At 51.9% G+C, this 20,767-nt stretch overlaps 1 protein-coding gene and 1 pseudogene across 2 annotated transcripts; both read right to left on the bottom strand.

Annotated features, from left to right (window-relative positions):
* Positions 1-2,454: 2,454 nt before the first annotated feature.
* On the bottom strand, positions 2,455-2,533 carry LOC128844998 (U4 spliceosomal RNA; annotated as a pseudogene).
* A 2,963-nt stretch (positions 2,534-5,496) lies between these two features.
* On the bottom strand, positions 5,497-11,433 carry MSRB1 (methionine sulfoxide reductase B1). 2 transcript variants are annotated; one of them, XM_054041182.1, is made up of 4 exons: positions 11,314-11,433; positions 9,668-9,810; positions 9,381-9,495; positions 5,497-7,942 (listed from the first exon to the last, which is right to left on the bottom strand). In XM_054041182.1, the coding sequence occupies exons 1-4, from the start codon at positions 11,366-11,368 to the stop codon at positions 7,914-7,916; spliced, it is 342 nt and encodes a 113-aa protein (XP_053897157.1). In that variant the 5' UTR covers positions 11,369-11,433; the 3' UTR covers positions 5,497-7,913. The 2 variants fall into 2 exon arrangements, with proteins under 2 accessions (XP_053897157.1, XP_053897158.1); XM_054041183.1 differs by lacking the exon at positions 5,497-7,942 and having other exon boundaries at positions 9,415-9,495.
* Between the last annotated feature and the right edge of the window lie 9,334 nt (positions 11,434-20,767).

Here is a 20,767-nt window from a genome sequence, read left to right on the forward strand (position 1 = left end):
CGTGTCCCTTCTGGATGCCTGCCTGGACCTTCAGTCCTCCTTCGCCAGCCCTCCCTGTATGCCGGCAGGAGATCAAAGCAGCGACTTGGCTCTCAGCTGAGGCATCTGCGCCCTGCCACCAGGTGCTGTGGCTGACCTTAAATAATCTTCGTCACTCATTGCCCCGGATGCTATCCCAGCAGATACCTCATCCCTTGCTCTGCTGGGACTCGTCAGCAATTCGCCTGGCACAGAATAACATTCACCGATGCCCGTCAAGGAAACAGGTCGTGATTTATAGGCACATGCTGCACCGTGCCAGCGAACTGAGAATCAAGGTATAGACTGTGACGAAAGGGGCAAAGGGGGAAGCAGCAGACTTGCAGACTCCTGCAAAGACTTTGGGTTGTGACTACCTATTGTTCCTGGCTTCGTGTGCTCATTGGAACAGTCTTTAGTTAACACCGAAATCCTTAGCGCGTTCCGTGTGTGACAAAGCCAGGAAAGGAGGCATAATCCAGACCTTTCACTCCAAACAAGTCATGAGCATTTATTCTATGCTACCCAAGCTGTTGGCTGATCCAAGCAGAGAGAAGCCTACCAGGAGCCTTCAGAGAAGCTAATGCTCACTGGGCAGCCTGCAGATTGCAAAACTGGAACAGCAGGACGCTGGGGAAACGTAATTCTCAGCTCCAACGCCTGGGCTGGATTCAGGCCAGAGTGACACTGAGTTCTGCCGGCATAAAGCAGGGCACAAGGCCCCGGCAATAGAAAGGGAGCGGGGTCATCATAGTGCAAGGTGCCGTCAACTCAGAAAACTTAGATCCTCGCCGTCCTGTTCATTTTGCTCTCGTGCCAATGCTGCTGTCCAAGCCAACGCCCGCCCTTGCAGCAGCTTCAATGGTTTCAGGATCAGGCCCAGATAGTAGATGGGCATTTCAATTGCACTGCCTGGGGTGAGCTCCCACACAGCGCAAAGGACAGAGGGTAGCAGCACACAAGAACGGGGTGTGCAAACCTGACCCTGCCCTAACAAGATCACTGCTGTGTATGCTGGGAGCAGGAGGGAGGCTCGGCTCTTTGTTAGAAGTTCATGCTTAAGTCGCTGACTGTTCAGCCCATACCCTACCCCCTTCTCACTAGCCATTACTGAATGGGCCAGCAGGGGGCCTGGGACTCCCCACTGCCCAGGGCTCAGGCCAGCACGGACCCTCATCTGCACCCCCCTGGAGGGTCTGCTCACATTCGCACGGAATCACAACCACCTCACACCTGTCAGAAGTGCTCACTGGGTCAAGACCAGAGGGAGGGGATTGTCCTTCTGGCACCCCACCACCCAGGAGGCAAAGGCCCCACATGCACAAGTGCTCAAGGGATGGACCCTAAATTGGCAGATGTGGGAGAGAGATGGGGTAGGGGGCCTCCACCCCAGGGGTCATGGGGAATTCAGGCCATGTATGGATCCACCAGCCATCCCCGTTCCTAAGCCCGCACTTCTCCACGCTGCCCTGCTCAGATCCCACCCCGCAGAGCGCAATCCTGCATTATGCCTCCCCACACACACCAGTTCTGCAGCTTCTCTCAGCTCTAGGCACCCACAGTGTAACTCAGCCTGCGAAAGGCCTGGCCCTTACGTCGTATTGAGGGAAGGGCAGGATTTGCCCCTTAAAAGCTTCTCATTGCATGAATCCTTGCTATGCTGCTCTCCCCCCACTCCTGGACCAGATCTGTAGCCCTGCTTATGCACTAGAGCAGCGGTTCTCAAACTGGGGGTCAGGACCCCGGTTTAATGGGGTCGCCAGGGCTGGCATTAGACTTGCTGGCCAAGGCGAAGGGTTTCAGCCCTGGGTGGCAGGCAGGGCCGGCTCCAGCTTTTTTGCCGCCCCAAGCAGCGAAGAAGGAAAAAAAAAAAAGGATAAAGCCGCGATCGGCGGCACTTCGGCAGCAGCTCTACCGCACCGCTTCATTCTTCGGTGGCCGGTCCGTCCCTCCGAGAGGGACCTCGAACGTGCCGCCCCTTTCCATGGGCCGCCCCAAGCACCTGCTTCCTGCGCTGGTGGCGGGGCTTAGGTGTGTAAGCTCTCTGGGGAAGGAGCATTTGTTACTCCGTGTTCTGTTAGCACATCATGCCCATTTGCAGGGCTCTGGTGTCGTCCTCAGCACTAAGCCATGTCAGTCCATTCCCCGGTGGGCTGCGAGACACCTCCTACTTCCCTTCGAAATCCCTGCTTCTAAGGCTTGAATCCGCTCAGTCCCCCTACAGCCCTTGCTCCCAGCTAATGGGTCTTCTTTCCTTTGTGACGGCTCACAAGCAATGTCACTTTAATGGACGCTCATGATAAGTCAGCTCGCTCTGCGAAGGGCACCGGTGGAAAAACTTCAACATCTACATGCATCTTTGGGCAAAGGGGACATTTGGAATAGCAACTGCACCCCCTAGTGTCTGTTTGGGGTACAGCAAGTCAACATTAAACCCAGTTGAAAAGTTTTCAACTAGCAATAATCACACCTCAGATTAACCTCATTGGCTATGATACTGCCACTGCGCAAAAGAAGTAATTATCAATTATTATTATTATTTGTACGGTGAGAGCACCGGGAGCACCAGTCATAGACCAGAACCCTATTGTGCTCGGTGCTGTACAAACATATATACAAAAAGATGGTCCCTGTTCCAAAGAGCTGACAATCTTAGTAAAGTCTCTCTCTGTTATACAACTATTGGAGGCTGAACTAATCAGATCTTTTCCTTACAAAGAAACTAACTCCAGGGACAATAGGGCCTGAGCCAGAGTGAAGGGGAGAATACTCAGCTTGGCTGGCGGACAGGGGGGGGCATTACAAAGAATCCAGGAGCTTGAAGTTTGGGGGATAGAAAATCGGTGATACTAACAGATCCGCCGGCACTATTCTATATTAAATCATTGATAAGACAAATCCAATTCTGCCCCCTTTCGACAGCCACCCACAGCTCTGCCACTGCACCTCAATCTTCTCCAGCAGCAACCTCTGTTATTTCAGTTCTGAGCTCCCCCCATGGAGCTCACCCAATGCACTTTGATCCTGGCCTGTGTGCTCAATCCAGGCTCCCTGATGCTCCATTCCTCACAAACTCTGCCAACACACCCCTTATCCACCCTGTAGGCTGTACCCTCCTCCGTCCTGACATCCCTGTTATTCCAGTCTTGGGGACCCCCCCACCAGCCTTCCTGATGGACTGTGGTCTTGGCCAGCAGCATTCCCCCGTAGTTTACGTCGGCGCAGACAGCGTCATGTCCAACGCTCTAAGTCGGGGTTCAGGGACGTTGTCCTTGCAATCTTTGCGTTGCTGTAAATGATTCTGCGTTTCCTCCCAGCAAAGAGAGCTTGGAGAGAGAGCGAATCTTTGCTTGCTACGAGGTATCAATCTGTTTTCACAAGCGAAGCAATGACCAGGTCACCTAAGAGGCTGTTCTCCCCACCCTGTACAAATGCTCAGGAGAGTCTAGCTCTACTGGACCCACCTTCACCGCTGCCTGTCTAGAAGACGGCTCGGGGCTGAAGGCTGAAACACAACAGCTTGGCTGGAAAATGAATCAGGTTTTGTTTTTTAATAAATAAGGCTTGGAAGGAAACTGGATTCAGGTGCTTGTGGGGAGGAGAGTGGATTTGCAGGGAAGCCTTCATTTCAGCCTGCAGCTACAACAGTAAGGACGAAAATGAGGCCACAAGATTTCAGCCGGCCCTTCCCAGGGAGGGCTGCCAGGCACTGAGGTGAGTTAGGACAGCAACTTTCACTCCACTTCCCTAGCACACTCATGCTGCTCCTGGTCTCCAAAGCTGTCCACGACTTTGCCCCACCCGTGTCTCCTCCTATGCCTGGGCCCTGCCCCGATTCCATCCTCACTGTCCCCTTTTGTCTTCTCCATCTGAGCCTGAACATCTAGTTCAATGGGACGATGCGCGTCAGTAACATCACTCACATGTGTCTTTGCAGGCCCAGGCTCTAAACTCACATCCCGCCTGCCCTCCAGAGGCCCGGTGAGGTGCACAGCAATTCCATACCGCACGAAAATGACTGAAACCCAAAAGCTGAGTCGTCAGCGTTGCTTCGGGAAGTGGGGAGGGGTCCCAGCCATGTCCAAGCAGGCTCTTCAGGAGCAGTGCTAAATGCAAGAAGCAGACGTGGCCCTGGACGTGGTGGTGGCTAGGTCCTGGAGTTACAAGTGGGCCAGCAGCCGATGACCTGGCCCGATGCTTAGAGGTGACCAGATCAGAGGAAGAGCTTGGCTCAAAGGTTTCATCAGTTGTGCAGCAGCTTGGACCTAATACAGAAAGCTGATTAGCAACCAGTGTAACTGAGCCAGAACTGGTGTGCTCACCCATGTACAGTCAGAGCACAGGCAGCAATATTGGTAGCAGCTGGAGTCAGAGCTGTGCATCAGGGAAAACAAGAGAGGTGTGCTCCCCCCTGCAAAGGCCGGAGGAAGGTTTGACTGGCTCCCTACCATCCCAGAAGGCAGATTTCACCCTAGCAGAGGCATGAGGAGCAGACACAGGCAGATTCCAGTTTAAGGAGAGAGCGGTCAAAGAGAGCCACCTAGACAGTCATGGAGGCGAGCGATGGCAAATGCTGTGCAGAAAATTACGCCGATGTCAGACCCACTGTAAAACAATCAAGCTTGCATCACGCTCAGAACTTAATGTGCCTGACACGCTGCAGCCACTGCTACTGAAAACACTTCTCGGTTTGGTTTCATATTTTAATGCATTCGCTCTTGACCAAAAGTGTGTGTTGTGCGCGTGTGTGTGTCTGTCTGTCTGTCCACATTGTCCTTTTCCAGCGAGTCAGCCAGATGGAAGCTCCGTAACTGTCCACAGGAGACAGGGTATCCGAGCTTGTCAGAATAAACAAACCCATTCAGAGGCAGATTCCTCCTGTGCGTGACTCTGGGGCTATAATTTTGCAACTGGATTGGTGAGATTCCTTCCAAAAGGCCCTTTCACCATTACAATGCCCCAGCACTGACTCTCCCTTCTTTCCAACCAACCCCAGCCAACCAAAAAGACAAAAATGGCCGTGAAACAAACAAACCTAAACAAAGTAAACGAATACACTCTTTTTAAAACCTCAGAACCAGAAACTCTCCCAAACAGAGCTTCCACCCCAAAAGGGAAGAAGTGCCCGAGTGTCCAGTCCATTAGCGCTTTCGCTATCGCTGTCGATTTTATGGGGAAGGGGCCTAGAGACGATGGTGACGGGTGGCAATACAAAACTTGCTATTTGTACTCCAAGCCAGGCTTGTGCGAGGAAGACAGGGTCTCTGACCCAAAGAGGTTACGATCTCAGACATGTGACTGTGACGTGTCTAGCACATCTTTGGGCACTCAGACAAAAATAATAATAAATCTGTTTTTTCCCTCCTCATCCTGCCATTCAATACAGTGAGGATGCAGAAAACAGAAGAGGAAAACTGGGATTTATTCCCCGCAGGGGTCAGCATGAGGAATGCTTCACAAAGCAAGTTATTGCTCCGGGACAATGAATCAATGGTTTATTATCAGGTTGACAGTTACAGAGGCAGATACAAGAGCAGCAGCAGCAAAGGCCCAGTGCTAAGCTGGGATGTCACGTTCTTTGTACGGGGTCCCGGTCACCTCCCCTCCGCCCCTGGGCTGCACCTCAGCAGGCAAAATGCAGCTTGTAAAGTGCCCCTCAGTGCAGATGAACCGTAATACTGCCATCAGCGTGCCTTAGTCCTCTGCCCACCGGGGGTGGACCCAGTTCCCTATTGCGCTGTGCACCTCCAATCTTCACTCCATAAGAGGGCTGCTGTGGTTAAAGGGGGGCTTCCTGGAGCTCTACGGTCACGGATGCAGGTTCAAGATGGCACTTGGAGCTGCACCAGTCCAGCTGGGGGGCAGATTCTGATCTCACTTAGGGTCAGTGGTGATCCTACACCACCAAAGCCAGTGGAAGTTTTGCCACCCACTTCGGTGGCAGCAGGATCAGGACCTTAATGTGGCATAAATCCACCGCCGCACCCCGGGGTTACACTAACGTCACAGAGCAGAATGGAGCCCCTCCAAGGAGACAGCCGAAGAGACTCAAGGAGGAGAAAGCAACCCCGTCGTGCATTTGTACTGGTGTCCCTGTGGACTGATCAAGGAACAAACGAGGGTCTAGGGTTTGGAGGAAGATACGCACATTCCAGCCCAAGGGAACGGCAGTGGGCAGTGTGGTGAAGGGGAGAATGAGGTGCTGATTCAAGGGGAAATAAATATAATAGCCCTTTAGTATCTAGAGGTAATTCACACATGATTTCCAAAGCCTGAGCTATGCAAGTTTTTGCTGAAAGGGCCCAATTCTGAGCTCCCTTACTCTGGTGTAAATCAAGAATAACTCTGCTAAGGCCAGTGGAGTCACACAGTAATAAAACCAGCACACGGCGAGATCAGAATCAGGCCCAACGCAGAATAAAATCAAATCAACTTCTAAAATTATTTCTATTGTGTGCAAAAAAGATAAAATACCCAGAGCGATTATCTGGTAGGATCATCCAAACATCCTTACCCTAACCATCCTGGAAGGGTTTACCTAGGGCAATTCATACCATGATCCCAGACCAGAAAATAGCATGTGAGAATGGGACCAGATTCGAATCTCAGTTAAATCCAGCGTCACTCCCTACTGATTTCAATGCAGTAACTCTGGATTTACATGGGCATAAGAGATCCGAATCTCCACCCATTATCTCCGTATTTCATTCTGGAAATAAAGGGTGAAATGTTGGCTCCTTTGAAGACAACAGCAAAACTCCCATTGACATCAACAGGGCCAAGATTTCACCCATCGTGCACGCTACTTATAATGGACAGGAGAGAAGGAATTCAGTAGCTGGTACTGGTCAGAGGCTGGGCTGTTTTGGGACATGGGATTGCTGGGGGTAGGGTCTGATGGATGAGAAGGAGTTACAGCATTTGCTTCCCCCCCATTCACTATGTTTAGGGGACAAGTCACGGACCGTGAAATCTGGTCTCCCCTGTGAAATTTGGTCTTTTGTGTACTTTTACCCTGTACTGTACAGATTTCATGGGGCAGACCAGCGTTTCTCGAACTGGGGATCCCGACGCAAAAGGGGACGTGGGCGGCGGGGGGTGCAAGGTTATTGTAGGGGGGTCACAGTATTGCCACCCTGACTTCTGCACTTTGGTCAGAGCTGGGTGGCCAGAGAGCGCCAGCTGCTGGCCAGGTGCCCAGCTCTGAAGGCAGCAGTGAAGAAGTCAAGGTGGCAATACCATACCATGCCATCCTTACTTCTGCGCTGCTGCCTTCAGAGCTGGGCTCTTAGCCAGCAGTTGCCACTCTCCGGCCACCTAGCTCTGAAGGCAGTGCCGTCACCAACAGCAGCGCAGAAGTAATGGTGGCAATACCATGACCTTCTCTCTACAATAACCCTGTAACTCCCGCCAACCCTCTTTTGGGTCATGATCCCTACAGATACAACACCATGAAATTTCAGATTTAAATATCTGAAATCATGAAATTTACAATTTTTTAAATCCTATAACCGTGAAATTGACCAAAATGGACCGTGAATTTGGTAGGGTCCTGACTATGTACAAGTTTGCAACCAGATGGTTCAAAGCAGAAGTTGTCACCTTGTGCCACATTCGCTCTAGGGAAGAGATAACCCACCTGACAGAGCAAAGGCAATCAGAGATCAGTGTCCCATTTCCCTTCTGCTCCCCCAACCTCATGTTCCCAGCTGACAAACCAGCACCCAGCACCCATCTCTGATGGGAGGCGTTGTATTGCAGAAGCCTGGAGGAACTTTGCTTCACTAGATTCTCATTTAGAGCACACAGACACTTGATCCCAAACCGTTATCACAGGAAACAATGGGTAGCGTGTAGGAGTCCACTATAAGCAGCGAGTGAGTCCGGCAGCCCGCTTACTTCTTAAGATTCTGCTCCGCTTTGTCTGAGAAAGGGGGAAACAAAATCAACAAGTCAGCCTTTCGACACCACTCCTCTGGAATCCCCTGCTAATTACACACCGGAAGTTTGGATGAACACAGTTAATATTTCACAAGTTTCGTGGTCTGGGGACTAGCAGGCCGAGCTGGATGCGCCGAGTTTTTGGTTCTAATTCGGGCTCTGCTCTTGCACCCTCTCTGCCCTTGGGCAAGTCCCTCAGAACCTTGCTCCTTGCTTTGCAGAACCCCCCTGGCAGCAGGATCAAACCCTCTTGTTCTCAGTTTCCCCATCTGTAAAATGGGGGGCATCTTTACCTCTCTAACAAGGCTTTTATAGAACTTCCATCGTTAATGTCTCTAACACATTTTGAAATGGGGCAGAGACACAGGAGGAATTACCTAGCTAAGAAGGCCCTGAGCTGAGTGAGTTTTGGGGCCTCCCGTGATGAGAGAGGGCAAAAGGACAGGATGGGGCTCGTGAGATTTCCAGCCCACACTGCACTTCCAGGGTAGGTTTGGGGTCTCGCAGGATTTGGAGCCATGATAGGAGCCCTGTGCACAGGGCTACTTCCTGATTGCTGGTTTCCAGCAGCCAACCCATCCTGCCCCGCTTATCTAGGTCTTAGTGGCTTGTGCTGTCTCCACTTCAGGGCTGGGAAGGAATTTTTCCCCAGACCACAAGCTTGGCTGAGGCATTTTGGCGGTGGGGGGCCCTTCAGTTGCTCCACGTCTTTGGCAGCACTGAAGGACCCGCCGCCGAAATGCTGCCGAAGACCCGGACGGCCACCGGGCCAGGGCTCGCGGGGCCCTTGCAGGGCCTGGGGCAAATTGCCCCACTTGCTCCCCCCTCTGGGCGGCCCTGCCAATGACCTAATAAAAACCAGCCACCCTCTAACTGAACGTGAAGCACAACACAGCTCATCAACGCAAATCTCACAGAGAACAAGATCAGTGTGACCACACCCAGGAGAGTTTACCAACGCGGCTCCAGCCTCATCACTTTGTTAGCTTGGTGCCTGCTCTTGTTCCCATTGACCTAACCAGAGAGGGCCCCAGGGAAGAACATTTCCTGGTATTTGTTAATCGGGTCAGCCTGAGGCCCCCTGGGCGCTTTCTGCCACAACGGCCATGATCCTGGACAGTGGCTGTCTCGCTAACAGAGGTGGAAGAAAGAGGGAAACAAATGAAGGCACCTCACTCCTTGCCAGGAGGCAGGCCTGATCAAGAATGCTCCCAGGGGTACTCTCAATGCCCCAGCTGTGTTTGGGAATGGGGAGGGGGGCGGCCTTAACACTGGTCCTTGGAGATGGAGACACCAAACGCGGATGCTAGACAAATGCATTCTTATTAAACATGCTCTCGCTCAAACCCTGGAAACCACTGGAGTCTCTAACCAAACCAGGCAGACCCCAGCCAGAGGGACCGTCCGGGTACAGCCCTCACCTGCAGAGATGAATTTCAGCGAGCTACTGAATATTCAGAAGCGAGACTTCCCCCTCTTCGGCCCGTCGTTGAGGAACTCATGGCCCAGCCCATTACCACATTTGCCGCAGGACACCTAGAAGATGCAAGGGAGGAAAACGAATGAACCGGGGCCAACCCACGGGCGCTCCCTTTGTGCTGCTATTCGGACAGCGAGCAGCAGGCACTGGAACGGTCCCTTTATCAGAAACAAGTCAGGGAGAGCTGGCAAGCTTCTGCTTTACTCTCTACGAGGTTTTCATCAGCACCTTCAAGGCGCCCGGTCGCTCTTCGTACTTGGCCACGCTGTCGGCGTGAATGGTTTCAGTGAAGGCGGGCCACGGCGACGAGTGCTGGTATTTTGCTTTGCTGGAGAACAGCTCATAACCGCATTTGGAGCAGACGTAAATGCCTGGGGAGGGGGACAGGAGAAATGACGGGTTAACTTCGGGTGGCAAATTCAATCGCGTGTGTGCTGCACCTGTAACGCCTGCATCCTGCTGCCCAGACAGCGCGCAAGGTCAGAGACGATCACCTCAAAGGATGGTTTACAATACAGCCCTGCTAAACATGGACACAGGCCAGGATACACCAACAGGTCACCTACACAGCTTAACCAAACCTACCGCCACCTGCTGTCACTTTCCAGTGGCCAAGATATGACTCAGGATTTCATGGCGGTAGCAAGGGATGAAATCTCAGAGCGTTCTGCTGCAAAATCGCATGCCTCTGTCACATGAACTAAAGAGAATCCCATTTAGCTACAAGCAGTACAGGGCCTATGACACAGTTCTGAGTCCTCTCTGTCACACACACACACACTGGCCTGTTCCTTACGCACCTTTGGCCCAAGCACAGCTCAGAACAGAAGTCCATGCTAAGCCCTGGTCTACACCCACCTCCTGCTGACCCCAGCCCCGGCGCGCTTTCTCCAGCAAGACTGGGCCCAACCCAGCCAGGCTCTGCGCAGTCCAAGCTACCTGCCACTCCCACGCACTGGCCTGGGTGCCAGGGGGCTCTGCACACACCTGTGCCCCTCCGGGGGAGTCATGTGACTAGTGGGGCCTGGCTGGCATCCGGGGAGGATCCAGTTCAGAGTCACCCTGCGCCAGGAGACGGGAAGACACTGGGGGCGCAGCGCCCTGCAGAGAGGGTCTGAGGTTCTGTGCAGCCACCCGGGGATTGGGGGAGCTCATACCCAGGCCCCACGGCTGAGCTGATCAGGGCCCCGTGTTACCAGGAGGGGGCTGGCAAAGGGTTAGGGTTACGGCAATGGCCAATGGCCACCCCTATGGACAGGGGAATCCCAGCCACCCCTATGGACAGGGGAATCCCAGCCACCCCTATGGACAGGAGCCTGACCCCTATGGGCAATGGCCACCCCTATGGACAGGGGAATCCCAGCCACCCCTATAGACAGGAGCCCGACCCCTATGGGCAACGGCCACCCCTATGGACAAGGGGAGCCCGGCCACCCCTATGGACAGGGGAAGCCCGGCCACCCCATGGGAAATGGCCACCCCTATGGAGAGAGGGAGCCCGGCCACCCCTATGGAGAGAGGGAGCCCGGCCACCCCTATGGACTGGGGGAGCCCGGCCACCCCTATGGACTGGGGGAGCCCGGCCACCCCTATGGACAGGAGCCCGGCCCCTATGGGCAATGGCCACCCCTATGGAGAGAGGGAGCCCGGCCACCCCTATGGACAGGGGGAGCCCGGCCACCCCTATGGACAGGAGCCCGGCCCCTATGGGCAATGGCCACCCCTATGGACAGGGGGATCCCAGCCGCCCCTATGGCCAGGAGCCCGGCCCCTACGCACGACAGCCGCCCCTCCCCGGGCCGACAGCCGCCCCTACGGACGCGGGGCTCGGGCCGGCCGCTCGGGGCAGCCCCCGCCGGCGCCGCGCTCCCTACCGGGCTGGAAGTGGCCCCGGAACGCCTCGCCGCCGAAGAAGGCGCAGAAGGACATGGCCGCTGCTCGCCGCCGACTGGCCGCGGGGCCGGGCCGGGCTCCTCTCGCCGGGCCCCGGGCCAGGGCCGCCGCGCACGGGCCGCCAGGGGGCGCTGCCGGGCAAGGCGCGGGGAGCCGGGCCCCGCCCTGTGCCGGGCTCCGGAGGCGCTGCGGAAAGGGACCGGGGGGGTAGCTGGGGTGTGACCCCCCCCCCCCCGTGCTGTGATCACTTACACTGGGTGCCAGGGGCCGGGCGTGTCACTTGCACCAATCTGCCACCCGCAGGGGCCGCAGAGTGAGAGCCGAGCAAGGAACTGGGCTGCGTCTCCTCTCGCTTACCCCAGAGGAGCCTATATAAGAAAAAGACCCAAACATCGGAACTGTCCTATAAAATCGGGACATCTGGTCACCCTACCCGTGTAAACCTGCGCGGACTCCACCGCTTTAGGGGAGTTATCGCTGCTGGACACCAAGGTGCCGCAGGGGCCTGCTTTCACTTTATTCGTCTATTGGCTTCTCGTCCTACTCCCCCTCCTCATTGAGCCCTGATTTTCTCCCCTTCTTGCAGCCGTGCAAATCAGGAGTAACTCCCCCAGCCGTGCAAATCAGGAGTTACTCTGGATTTACCCTGGGGTAGCTGACATTGGAATCTGGCCCATAATGTTTATCTTGACATTCCCTGTTTGACTAGAAATAGCTCCCTCTATAAGAGTCCTCATAACCTTCCCCTGTGACCTTTCAAATGAGCTGACTATTTCATTAAACACAAACCTGCGGGGGATCTGCCTGATGCGCCAGACATTTCATGTCTCAGCCGGACACTGAAGAAATCTGAATGGCACAGGGCTGATAGCAACCCGGGCTCTGCAGCAGCGAGCAAGCACCGCTGGAGAATAATGGAGTTTGCCTTGTTTTGCTGCAAAGAGTTTTGAAGGACACTTCCAGACCTCGCTCATCTGAAGTGGCATATTTTGAACTGCTTGTTACACTCCTGGGCATGGCTAACCTGCACAAAGTAATAATCAATAGCAATCTCATATTCTCCCTGGGCAAGTTCCTGGGGGGGAACGGATTTGGAGTGGGAGGTGGAGCTCTTCCACTTGCTCAGGCCCCTGTTCCCGGTCCCCAGGAAACCTTAATCCGCCTCTGCTTCACTGATCCCCTTTTCCTGGATGGATTTCGGCCTTGGACCAATAAGCATTCATTCGCATGGGCCGTTCAAAGAGGCTGCAATTCTTGCACAATAAAGAGATTTGACTTAAGCCCCCCATTCTGTCTCAGGAGTAAAAAATCTCCCTGATAGCGATCTAGAGCCACTCTTCTCAGGCTGAGAACCTGACCCCACCCACCATGTCACTTTGCAGCTACGCTCTCCATTGCACAGACAGAGTTTGTTCGAACAGCTACACACAGCTCCTAGTCCAAATGCCTGCAGCCTAGATAGGCAGGTAGGACTAGGTTAGCTTGCCCTAGTGCCCAAGATACTGGCCTGATTCTGATCTCCCTGAGACTGGTTTTACACCGATGATGTCGGTGCAGTTACCCCTGGGACCCAATTCTCCTCTCTCCCCCACTAGTTCCACACTAGTGTAACTCCACTGACTTCTGGGAAGCTGCTCTTGATTCACAGCCGTCTACATGAGATCAGAATCAGGCCCACTGTCCAGGCCTCAAGTCACCGCTCCCATCAGTTTTATCCTGGTGCAGCTCCATTAGCTTCAGAGGAGTCACTCCTGATTTAACCTGAGTACGGACGGGGCCGTTTATCTGTGCGTGTGCTTAGCACGTCTCTGCCCTCGGACTTCCAAAGGCAGCACTCAGCAGAAACTCAGCAATCGCATCTCATGCATTTTCCTCTCTCCCCCTCCCCGGGGATTTACCGCTGGGTCTGAAACACCCCATTATTTCCTATGGGGTCATTTTCAATCCCTTTCAGAAGTAGGGTTGGCAACCCTCCAGGATTGCCCTTGAGTCTCTTGGGATTACATATAAATCTCCAGGAGACGGCGGAGAGCAATCCAGGAGATAAATCATGGGGCATTCTGGAAATGAATGTTGAACGCTGAATCCGATTTATACAGTAGCCCAGCCAGTGTTTAAAATGCCATGGTAATGCGCATTTGCCTGCCCAGCTGTTTCATTGTGCTTGTATTTCTTTACCTTGTGCGACATTTTATGTCATGACGTAAAGTCTGTGCACCGTCATTGATCTACACATGCATGCGGGCACGTTCGCGTTGTCTCTTTAGTCTACGCTCACTGCAACTGCCTCGCGCTTTCAAACAAAGAGAACAGAAATGGATGATGGTGAGGGCTCTTCAAAACACAGCTGTTGTTACACCAGTGGTCATTGTAAAGACCCCCCCACACACACACTCTAAAAACTGCCTTCGCAAAGTTGATGAATTTACAGCAAAACACATTTTGTGTCATCGAGCATTTTCCGTTCCATAAGTCTAATCAATGAGGTTTTGCTGTATCTGTCATTTTCTAATGGCATGCTATAGTTTTCTGTATTTTAAAACAATGGAATAAACTAACGCACCCATGCACGCCTACACGCAAACATTTACACGTGCATTAACAAGCTAAGTAACTGAACCCGATCTCGCGATTTACAAATAAGATTCACATTACCGTACAACTGGAGATTTTGCAATATTGTTTATTTATGCAACCTGCTTAAAATGTGAACGTATGATTCACACGATGCTCCTTATTTCCACCAACGGCAAAATGATGGCTCTGTCGGGAAAGAGTTTTAGACGACAGTAGGTCGGTCACTAATGCTATTACGTCAGGGGATGAAACCTCCCAGAATAGATCCAACCAGAGTTGGCAACCCTGTCAGAGGCAGAGCCCTTCCCATGCACCAGCGATTCTCAATCTTCTTGAGGCCAAGGAACCAACTCTTCCAGAACGCTGAGTCTGCAAAAGATGGCAAGTGAGCTTATTGCATTCCCATTTTACAGGGGCATTGCAGGCACTTGGCAAACGTTCCCAGTGCTAATCACTCTTCCTTGAGCCTACTATGAGAATCTCTGGCATTCAGGATGCCTTGGCAAGCGTCGTTTCATTCTGATTCACTTGGCCAGACTGAACTGCCATCAGCTGAGTGATCTCTCTTGTGGATCACTGTGCTAATGCTGCCGAATGGAGACTTGCTAATATGGGGTCCAAACGGAGGTTGACTGTCAAATCAGCCAAAGGCAAATGTGGTTGCTGCGTGCAGCTAACCCCGCAATTTGTAAAAGACCTCTTGAGCGGAGTTTGGCAGTGTCTGTCTAACACCCCTGGATCTGCAGTGTGGATTGTTTAGGGATCCTGCAGACTGTAGCAAATCCCCCAGATTAGGGACTCACAGGCAGAGATGCTTCCTCGCGGCTGCAGAATTCTCTTCAGCTTGCATCTGGACTGGCAACAGCCCTGTGGTGCTGCAGAGTTCTCGGGGCCTTTCTGTAATCCCAGACAGATAGGAACGCATCGACTACTGGTCACATAGACAGGTTAAACCTTTGTGTAACGGGATGCACGCTGCGCCCCGTAGGATTCGGCTCCTTAGCCCCACTCCTTAAAGACTCAGGGATGCTCCAAGCTGGTGCAACACTTGTGCTCTTTATTTTGTATCCGTTTCCCACCACCAGTTTGCCACTGTTTACATGGCTTGGCCTCACACCAGCCTGTCCAGCAACAGACTATAGGCTCCTTCCCCCATCTGAGCCTGACCTTCCCCTCCTGGTCTCCACCCCCCCTCTTCCACTTCCTCCCAGCCTTCTTGCTCCTGTGATGAGGCTGGCAGGTGCGGGCAGTTCCAAGCACTGGCTATTTACCCAGCCCCAATCCATTGCCCCTGATTGGGGCTAGGGTGGCAGGAGCTGATTAAGGACTTTCCTAGCAGTGCCCTGCCACACTTTGTCTAAGTCATTTTTTTTTATCTTGGTCCCTGATGATCAAATTGCTGGCATTCCTCAGCAACCTGTATTTGTCACCTACCATCTGCCTGGATAGCTGAGCCTGTAATGCACTCCACCTACTGCAAAGATCTGTCCCGTAAGCACCAGCCCAGTGATTTTGCAACTTTTGCTGATGCTGGAGGTTTTGTACTCTTCAATAATTGATGCGTCTTATCTCTGAGACCTTGTTCATTCATAGCACATTTGACCTTGCTGAAATATACCAGTGCAAACTCCCATCTGCTCTAGAGGAGTGTTCTGGTGTCTGGCCTCTTTATTAGCAGTCAAAACGTTTTCTCACACCGTGTTCGGCGCATCACTGGGCTGGCCTCTGACTCTGTTTCTTCATCTGCTTAGATTGAGGCTTTAGTGTAGGAGCCGTGAGGAGAGGAGGATGGGGGTGTGAACATTAGCACCTCCACTTCCACTTCAAGAGAGATCAGATAGTTTTCTCCACACCCTGGGGAAAGCAGGAGGACTTTGGAACAAGCAGAAGGGAGTCTGTCCCCTATCTAAATTCTAGCCAAAATTTTACACTGAGCCCATTGCATGCTGGGACAGAAGGCTGGGAGTTTAGTTTGTCCTGGATGGTTACCCAGGCAGGGCAGGCATGATCAGCAAAGCTCCCAGGTATGTCCTCACTATTGAGCCTCAACGCTTTGATTTAAGGATCCAAGGATTTAAGGACACAACACCTTGTTCCGTCACAGGGGGGCGAAGAATTTCTCTTAGAAACTAGCTGTGAAAAGGTCATTTCCTTCTTGCCCTTCCCCATCCCTGCACAACCCAAAGCCCACTGACTTCTGTAGGCTTTGAATCAGGTGCCATGTGAGTGCAGGAGTCCCGCTGTATATTCCCACCAGATGCACAGCATCGATATTTTGTAGGTGTTGACCCCTCCCCACCATATCTTCTGCTGCTAGTTTCATGCAGTTCCTCACCCCACGGTCACAGGAGAGATTCCTCTGCCTCCAGATGCAATGCAAAGCCTTTCTCTAGAAGCAAAGGCACTAAACAGTTACCAGTGTCACAAACCGCTTACCCCAGCTCCTGCTGCGTTGAGCACTTCACTCCCCCGAGGATTGTGGTTGCAAACTTGTCAAAGGTTACTGATCAAGGAGGAAAGAAGATCCAGAGGGTAAGATCCAGTATATTGGCCCTTGCAGCATTTTTAGTGATAGTTTAGCTTTCCCTTTTGCTGCCACTGTCTCCAGGAATGTTTGTCCCTCGACCTACCTGGCCTCTTTCTCCTCCTCAGTTCTTAAGCCCATCCCATGCTCCCCTTCCTGATCCTGCCCTGGACGTGGAAATGAACAATGAACTCAAGTTGACACCCTCTGTTTGGTTTCTTTCTCAAGATACCTGTCTGTGCTGCGTACCTGAAAAGTCTTATGCCACCTTGGGCTGAGTCAGGACGCCTGGATCCTGTTCCCAACTCTGTCACTAACCTATTGTGTGACTTTGGACAAGTCACTTACATTCTAGGCTCCCAAGTCACTTACATTCTTGGACCCTTGGTTCCTGCCTCAATAAAGTAGAGATAATCACACTGGCTTACCTTGCCAAGGCACTGTGAGTCTTAACGGTTGCTAAGCTGTTATGACTCCTCAGATGAAATCTGCCATAAGAGGGCAAAGGATAATATTAATAAATCATAATCATAATCCATGTATTATTCCAAATCAGCCTGTGTGAATGAACAACTTCCCAGCCTCGCTCTCAGTCATTTCTCCATCATCATTGATCTGAGTTATGTCTACACCTGTCAATGTGCATTAGGTCCTGTTATCACTAAGAGAACTGATGTTCCAGAGCCCCTGAATCCCTCTCTCCGTCTGTCCTCCCTTCCCAACCCATTTGGATTCAAGCAATAGGTTCCCACTAAAGCGGGAAGGGGACGGTTGGCCGAGTCCCTTCTGAGGTCCCAGTGCCAAGCTGTTTAAAAGGCAGCAGCGCAGGGTGGCCCTGGAGGGAGGAGAGGAGGGAGGGTAAGAGCAGTATAGAGCAAGAGGGAAGAAAGATGCGGGGGCGCAAGGAAGGCTACAGAGGAAATGGGGGAGGGGGAGCTCCAGCGGGGTTGGAGGGACGGGGAGGGGTATCGAGGTGTGTGATGGGGTGCAGCAGCACCGGGCTGGGCCACAAGCTGTTTACTCGTATTCAGCCTGTGCAGTCAACTACTCCGGGTGGTTTCCTGTCCCTGCTAAGGGTGTAGGAAGTAGCCAGGCCCCAGGTTTCTCCCTGTGCTGGTGCTGGAATAGAGGGAAGACAGCTAAGGCCTCCCCTCTGCAGGGACTACCCTGTACCTTGTTTCAGTGGCCCCTCTGGGGCTTTGGAGGGGTGCAGAATAGCCAGGTGCAGGTCTGCCCCAGCCACACCCCCACGCTGCCTCAGCGCTTCCACTCCACCCTCAGCCTGGCAACTCCCCTTCTGCTGGGGCATTCTGTGGAGGTCCCTTAGGCCTGGTTTCATGCCCCATGTGCTGGGTAATAAGATGGGAGGACTCCATGTGTCTCAAACTGGCTCTTTAGTGAGAAAGCTATTGACAGAAGGGCTGTACCTGCAGCCGGCATTCCAGCCATGTGCACACAGACTGACTTCCTCGTGCCTCCTCCAAACACTTCCTTCCCGCAGCCTGTGCTCTTCCCTCCAAGTTCCATGCAGGTTGCTACAAGCCCACCCTGTGACCCCTTGGCTCCATAAATGAGGACCCCTACAGGGAAAACCCCACTGGCTGTTCATAAACAATCCCTGTAAAGCCAACTCCAAGGCCAACTTGACTTCAGGAGCTGGGTCTGCCTCCACTGTCAAGGAAGAACCCTGGGTATTGTCAGTGGGACGTGAGATCCGATGTAGGAAGTGGGGATAGAAGACCCTGGATCTTGCTGATAGTTTAATTTTAATCCACCAGGGTGGGGGGTAGGTGGTGGGGGCTGACCAATGAATAATTTACTACACCACAATCTTTCCCCTGGTAGTTGAGTTGCTGATTTTCTCTCTCTCTCTCTCTCTCTTTTAATTCTCACTGCATATTTGATCCCACCAGGCTGGTGGTATATGGAGCAGCATCTTCTAATTATACAGAGAGACATTAAAGCTGGAGGAAATGGAACCAAGAAATGACTCTGATACTCCAGGTGCCTGAGTCATATCATCGTATAGGCTTCAGAAGACACTAATGAAGCAGGGATGAATTCACCAGGGCTGCACAGGACATTATCCCCAGGGGCAGCTGTGTTGTCGTTACTGCGGATATAGAGCTGTCCTCTGGGTTATTTTACTGATGTTCGTTTTTTATACTCAGTGGATTTAGGTTCCAGACTGGGCGTACATGGAGCTGGATTCTCGATCCCCAGAGCAGTATGGGAAAGAAACAGGACAAATTTCCCCCATGTACCACCCAGTCAGTGTCCCTGGACTTAACCAGCCCACCTCTAGAGGGAAGAAGGCACTTAGCTTGCGGTTAGAGTGGGCCTGAACCACCAGGGTTGGAGCTGATCTGGAAGGAGAATGTTTCCAAGGTTTGGGGGGCTTGGGCTGTAGGGTTTTATCGACACAAGGGCCAGCCATAGGGCTCAGGAATGATTCCAGAGCCTAATATTGGGGGTGGGGTTCAAATTGAGTGTGTTGGTTCTGGTTCTGGCCCATCTCTGCTCCCAATGGCCCTTCCGTCTTTAACCCCTGCTGTGATACAGACCTTTGTGTCCACTGGGAACCAGAGTGAAACAAGCGGGTCACTTAACATTATGCCACTTCCAGCAGTTGCCAGCCCAGGTTGGATTTGAACTAGTATCCTAGAGGGGGATGGCCCTGCAATTACCATAATACCGGCATCAAATAACAAGGCATTTTGCTGTTGCATTTAAAGTGTAACTAAAGCATTTCGGGCCAAATCTTGTCCTTCATTATGCATCAGCACCCTCTACTGGTTGCAAACAGGGCTGCAAATATGGGCCAAATTTGGTCTCCTTACTCTACAAGAGAATTGGGGCCAGATCCAGAGAGATACCAGGTACCGATGGTTCCCGTTAGAGCCTCGGGCTCCCAGCACCAATCAAGATCAGGCCCTTAAAACAGATTCTCTTCTTCCCAGCTGTCTCATTAATAATGTAGCTGGTACCTGTGGGGCCACTGGCGAATGCAACACTCACAGCTGTGGTTTGTTGCATGAATAATACATATGTTCAGCTATTGTTATAACAAGATTTTAATTATGCCGCTGCCTTCAGGATACGTCTGCCAGCAAAGGGCTGTGTCTCAGATTATAGAACTGCTTAAAACATCCTCCGTAGTAAACACTTTGGAGTGAGGCAGAAGCTGGCTGGTTTATACCTGACTTCTTAATCCCCAGCTATGACCTTTAGAATGGCCACAGAGTGGACAATGGCACAGAACTCAAATACCAGGCATGGAACAAATGTAGGACATGCCCCTCTAGTTTTAAAAGCCATTTTAAGGAAATCAGACTGGTTTGGTTTGGCAGTGGGCTGTGAAGAACCACGTACTTCTTGTAGTCTCTGGCTATGGTTGGAGGTTGTCACCATTTGATGGCTCCTGGGTGACTTATGTGAAATGAGATGGTGATCTTCGGTACCCACAAAATAAAATACCTTCACACGTGGCTATGTTGCCTCATGGTTTGAGCAGGCGTCTACATTTTTCTGTTTGAAAGAGATTTTTCTACCTCTTTTATAAGAAAAAAATTGACAAGAAGTTTTTGTATCTGTCTGAATTTTTCCACTTCTTCAACAACAAAGTTCTCAGTTTTCTAAACCAAACAATATAAATACTTAAAATGTCAACTACTAAAAAATGTTTAATTTTTAGAAACCAAAACCAACCAAAAAACTGGAGGGAGAGGGCAGCGGACAAATTAGTTTTGTTTTGTAGGGGATGTTGATGGGAAAAAATCCATGAAATTTTTTGAATTAAAAAAAATCCATGATATTTTTGGAATAAAAAAATTGATTTATTTCAAAAATTTGCCTGAACAATACTTACTGTTTTCTGACTAGCTGGACCTGGTTTCTCCTCCTGGATTTCCCAGGGGTTCGGTGTGTGATGATGGGTCCCTGATTTTGGCTGGGGCTTCTAGACACTACTGTAATGTTATAGGTTGGGACAGCTTAACCCTCTTTGAAATTGTGGTGGGGGAGGGGAAGATAACCACTGCCCTGCATTTAAGATAGTTGTAAGAAGTCAGGTAACTAGGTAGTTGAAACAATAGCAGCCTCTCCACCCCAAACACAGGCATATGTCACCGCTGAAAGCAAAAGGCACATATGGGCAGAGGGGATGTGTTAGCTATTGTCTTGTGAGAAACAGCGGACAGAAGCTGAGAGAGAAGGCAACAAGGAAGCACCAGGTACAGTCATAACAAGCCGTGGGAGCATGGCACTGCAAAAAGTCTGGAGAGAGAGCTTTTGGGGGCTGAGTGCTGGCTAACAGGGGCCTGGACCTGCGAGCA

Source organism: Malaclemys terrapin, chromosome 10 (assembly GCF_027887155.1).
Source record: "Malaclemys terrapin pileata isolate rMalTer1 chromosome 10, rMalTer1.hap1, whole genome shotgun sequence".
NCBI lineage: Eukaryota > Metazoa > Chordata > Testudines > Emydidae > Malaclemys > Malaclemys terrapin.

Excerpts from the sequence above, each read along its gene's own strand:
- MSRB1 (XM_054041183.1), bottom strand. The coding sequence starts at position 11,368 with ATGTCCTTCTGCGCCTTCTTCGGCGGCGAGGCGTTCCGGGGCCACTTC. Across the intron at positions 9,811-11,313 it reads CCGGGGCCACTTCCAGCCCG|GCATTTACGTCTGCTCCAAA; the intron begins GTAGGGAGCGCG and ends CCCCCTCCCCAG. Across the intron at positions 9,496-9,667 it reads AGCGACCGGGCGCCTTGAAG|GTGTCCTGCGGCAAATGTGG; the intron begins GTGCTGATGAAA and ends TGCATCTTCTAG.